At 37.0% G+C, this 2453-nt stretch overlaps 1 protein-coding gene across 1 annotated transcript; it reads left to right on the plus strand.

Moving 5' to 3' along the window:
• Positions 1–530: 530 nt before the first annotated feature.
• Positions 531–1771, plus strand: LOC111399696. The gene has a single exon (XM_023027152.1). The coding sequence runs from the start codon at positions 680–682 to the stop codon at positions 1604–1606; it is 927 nt and encodes a 308-aa protein (XP_022882920.1). The 5' UTR covers positions 531–679; the 3' UTR covers positions 1607–1771.
• Positions 1772–2453: the final 682 nt, after the last annotated feature.

Consider the following 2453-nt stretch of genomic DNA (forward strand, 5'->3'; position numbering starts at 1 on the left):
ACTATTTCACCAGTAATTTTTGACTTTTTCTCTCACAAGTGGACCCCATTTTTCTTCTAACGATCAAAAATCAATTCTCAAAATCCCTCCCAAACGGGGCAGCCTAAGAGTCCATTTGTTACGGATTAAAATATGATTTTAATTTAAATTAAAGTCAAACAATTAATATTAACCAAATCTTTTATGTGTCCCACAACTTTTCAACCACACATTTTAAATTTTTTTAACATGATCTACTAAAAAATTTAATTTTAATTCCCACCCAACACCCTCTAATATAGTAAATGCATAATTCATGCCAGCGTGATAATTTGACAATCTGCCTATCTAAAAACGTTTGAATTTCAAATTTTTTTAAAATTTTGTCCTCACAAATCAGAACGTTAGACACTAACCCCTTTCTAACACCCTTAATCGCAATTTTACCCTTCACTTTCCCTCGTGTCACGCAAAATCTTTCCTCAATTAAGGGGCAAAACAGGGATTGACGCCTCTTAGATAAGCCAAAATCCAGTGTCCCGAAATTTAACCTATTGAAATGTTAGCTCCCTCCGCCCCCCTTCACACCAAAATTTTCGCTCATCTCTTCAGTCGTCACTATAAAATGCATAAACTTTGCACAGAAATCGAAACCCACTGATTACAGAAGAGAAGAAATCAGTGCTTTTATTCAGGAAATATGAAGGCTTCAATTAAGTTTAGGGAGGAGCAAAAGCCCGTTTTGAGAGCCAAAATCCCAATAAACATTCTGAGTTTCCCATTCCAATCAGGAATTGTGGCTGGTGAATCAAAAGAATTATCTCTAAATCTCAGCACTTTCTTTGAATCAGGGCCTTCATTCAAATTCTCATACCGTCCCAATGATTCTCATAATCCTTTCAGCTTCATTTTCAAGACTGGGATTGGGTACTTTGGGTCACCCAATAAAAGCCCTTTAACCATGAGCGCTGAGTTTAATTTGATTGGTAATCAGAATCCCAGTTTCTTCATCCATTTTAAACCCAATTTGGGCGATTTTTCTGTGAAAAAATCTCATTCTTCGAGGTTTGTGAATGGTTTGGGCGACAAATTCAACGGTGCTGCTTTGCCGGGGGAGAATTTCCTGGACAACGGATACTTTAAAGGGAATGGGGCAACAGGGATGATCAAGGGAGCGTTGAAGGGTTCTGAGATTAGCGCTAAAACGGTGTTGCCGGTGCGCGATTTGGCGGTGGTTAATTTCCGGTGGGGCCTTAGGGTTCCGTGGGCTGAAGTGTCGGCGGAGGAAGTCGACGGTGTGATTGTGGGTAAGAAGGATGATCGGGCGGCGTACGGGATTAGGCTGCCGCAGTTGATGATGAACAAAATTGGAATCGAACATGTGGTTAAGGATGGGGCGGCTAAGGTTGAACCCGGGGGAAAGGATGGTGACGTGGTAGGGGTGTGTTTGGATGTTAAGAGACAGCTTGAATTAATTCAAGGCGAGAATGCGGTTTTAAGGAAGGCTTTGAATGATTTGAGATTAGATATAGCTGCTGGAAAAATGAAGATATTTCCTCCATTGGAGGGAGAAGAAAATCCTGATACAAGGAGGAGGACAGAGGAGCCATTGCCAAAGCTTGCCTAATTAAATGGCTGTCTCATTTAAAATTTAAAGATGTCTTTGTTTCCAATGCATTTATGCTCGTTTTAAGAAAATTCTTGGTTTTCTGAGGTCTATTGTGTCTGGTTGGGGGTATATGAATGAATGAGGCTGTAAATTTTCTTTCTTGAATATTATTATATTTATTTATGTCTTGTTCTTGTGATTAGATTACTGAAGTGACATACCATAATGCCAAGAAACAAATAATTACAGTACTAACTTTTTAGTACCTTCAAATATATTAGTACATTTTCGATGAATAATGTTATTTGCAGTTACTAATTATTATAATCGTCCTATGTGACATACATATAGCGATAAGTGACTTGATGAATTAATGCGGTATTTTTTTTTTATTGTCTTATGCATCAAATCACTAAACGCTACATGTATATCACGTAAACTAACTGTGATAGTTAAGGACTGTAAATAACATATTATTCTATTGCAATTCTTGGCATATGAATTATCAAATAAACAAGGCCATAAATGATATGTAAATGAGTTTGTTTCTTCTGAGAATTTGATGGTAGGATAAGAAGTGTGGTCTTATTTCACCAGAGACACAAAAGCTTTATGTTCCCTCTTTCAAGTTGTGGACTAGAGAAAACTAAATTAAAATCTTTAAAAGTTTCTTGTCTAATGTTAAGAATTTTTTGGATAAAACGTCTTAATTGTGCTATCTACATATGGAAGAAATATCTTCATGCCATCTGCTGAATTGTTGTCAGTAGAACTTTTTTAATTGTCTTCTGAAAGTAGAGAGGACAAGGTGAAAATGGCATACCTAGTTGATGGTATATCTGATCGCAGAATTTTATGATGTCTT

The sequence above is a fragment of the Olea europaea genome, chromosome 9 (assembly GCF_002742605.1).
Source record: "Olea europaea var. sylvestris chromosome 9, O_europaea_v1, whole genome shotgun sequence".
NCBI classification, from domain to species: Eukaryota; Viridiplantae; Streptophyta; class Magnoliopsida; order Lamiales; family Oleaceae; genus Olea; species Olea europaea.

Excerpts from the sequence above, each read along its gene's own strand:
- LOC111399696 (XM_023027152.1), top strand. The coding sequence starts at position 680 with ATGAAGGCTTCAATTAAGTTTAGGGAGGAGCAAAAGCCCGTTTTGAGA.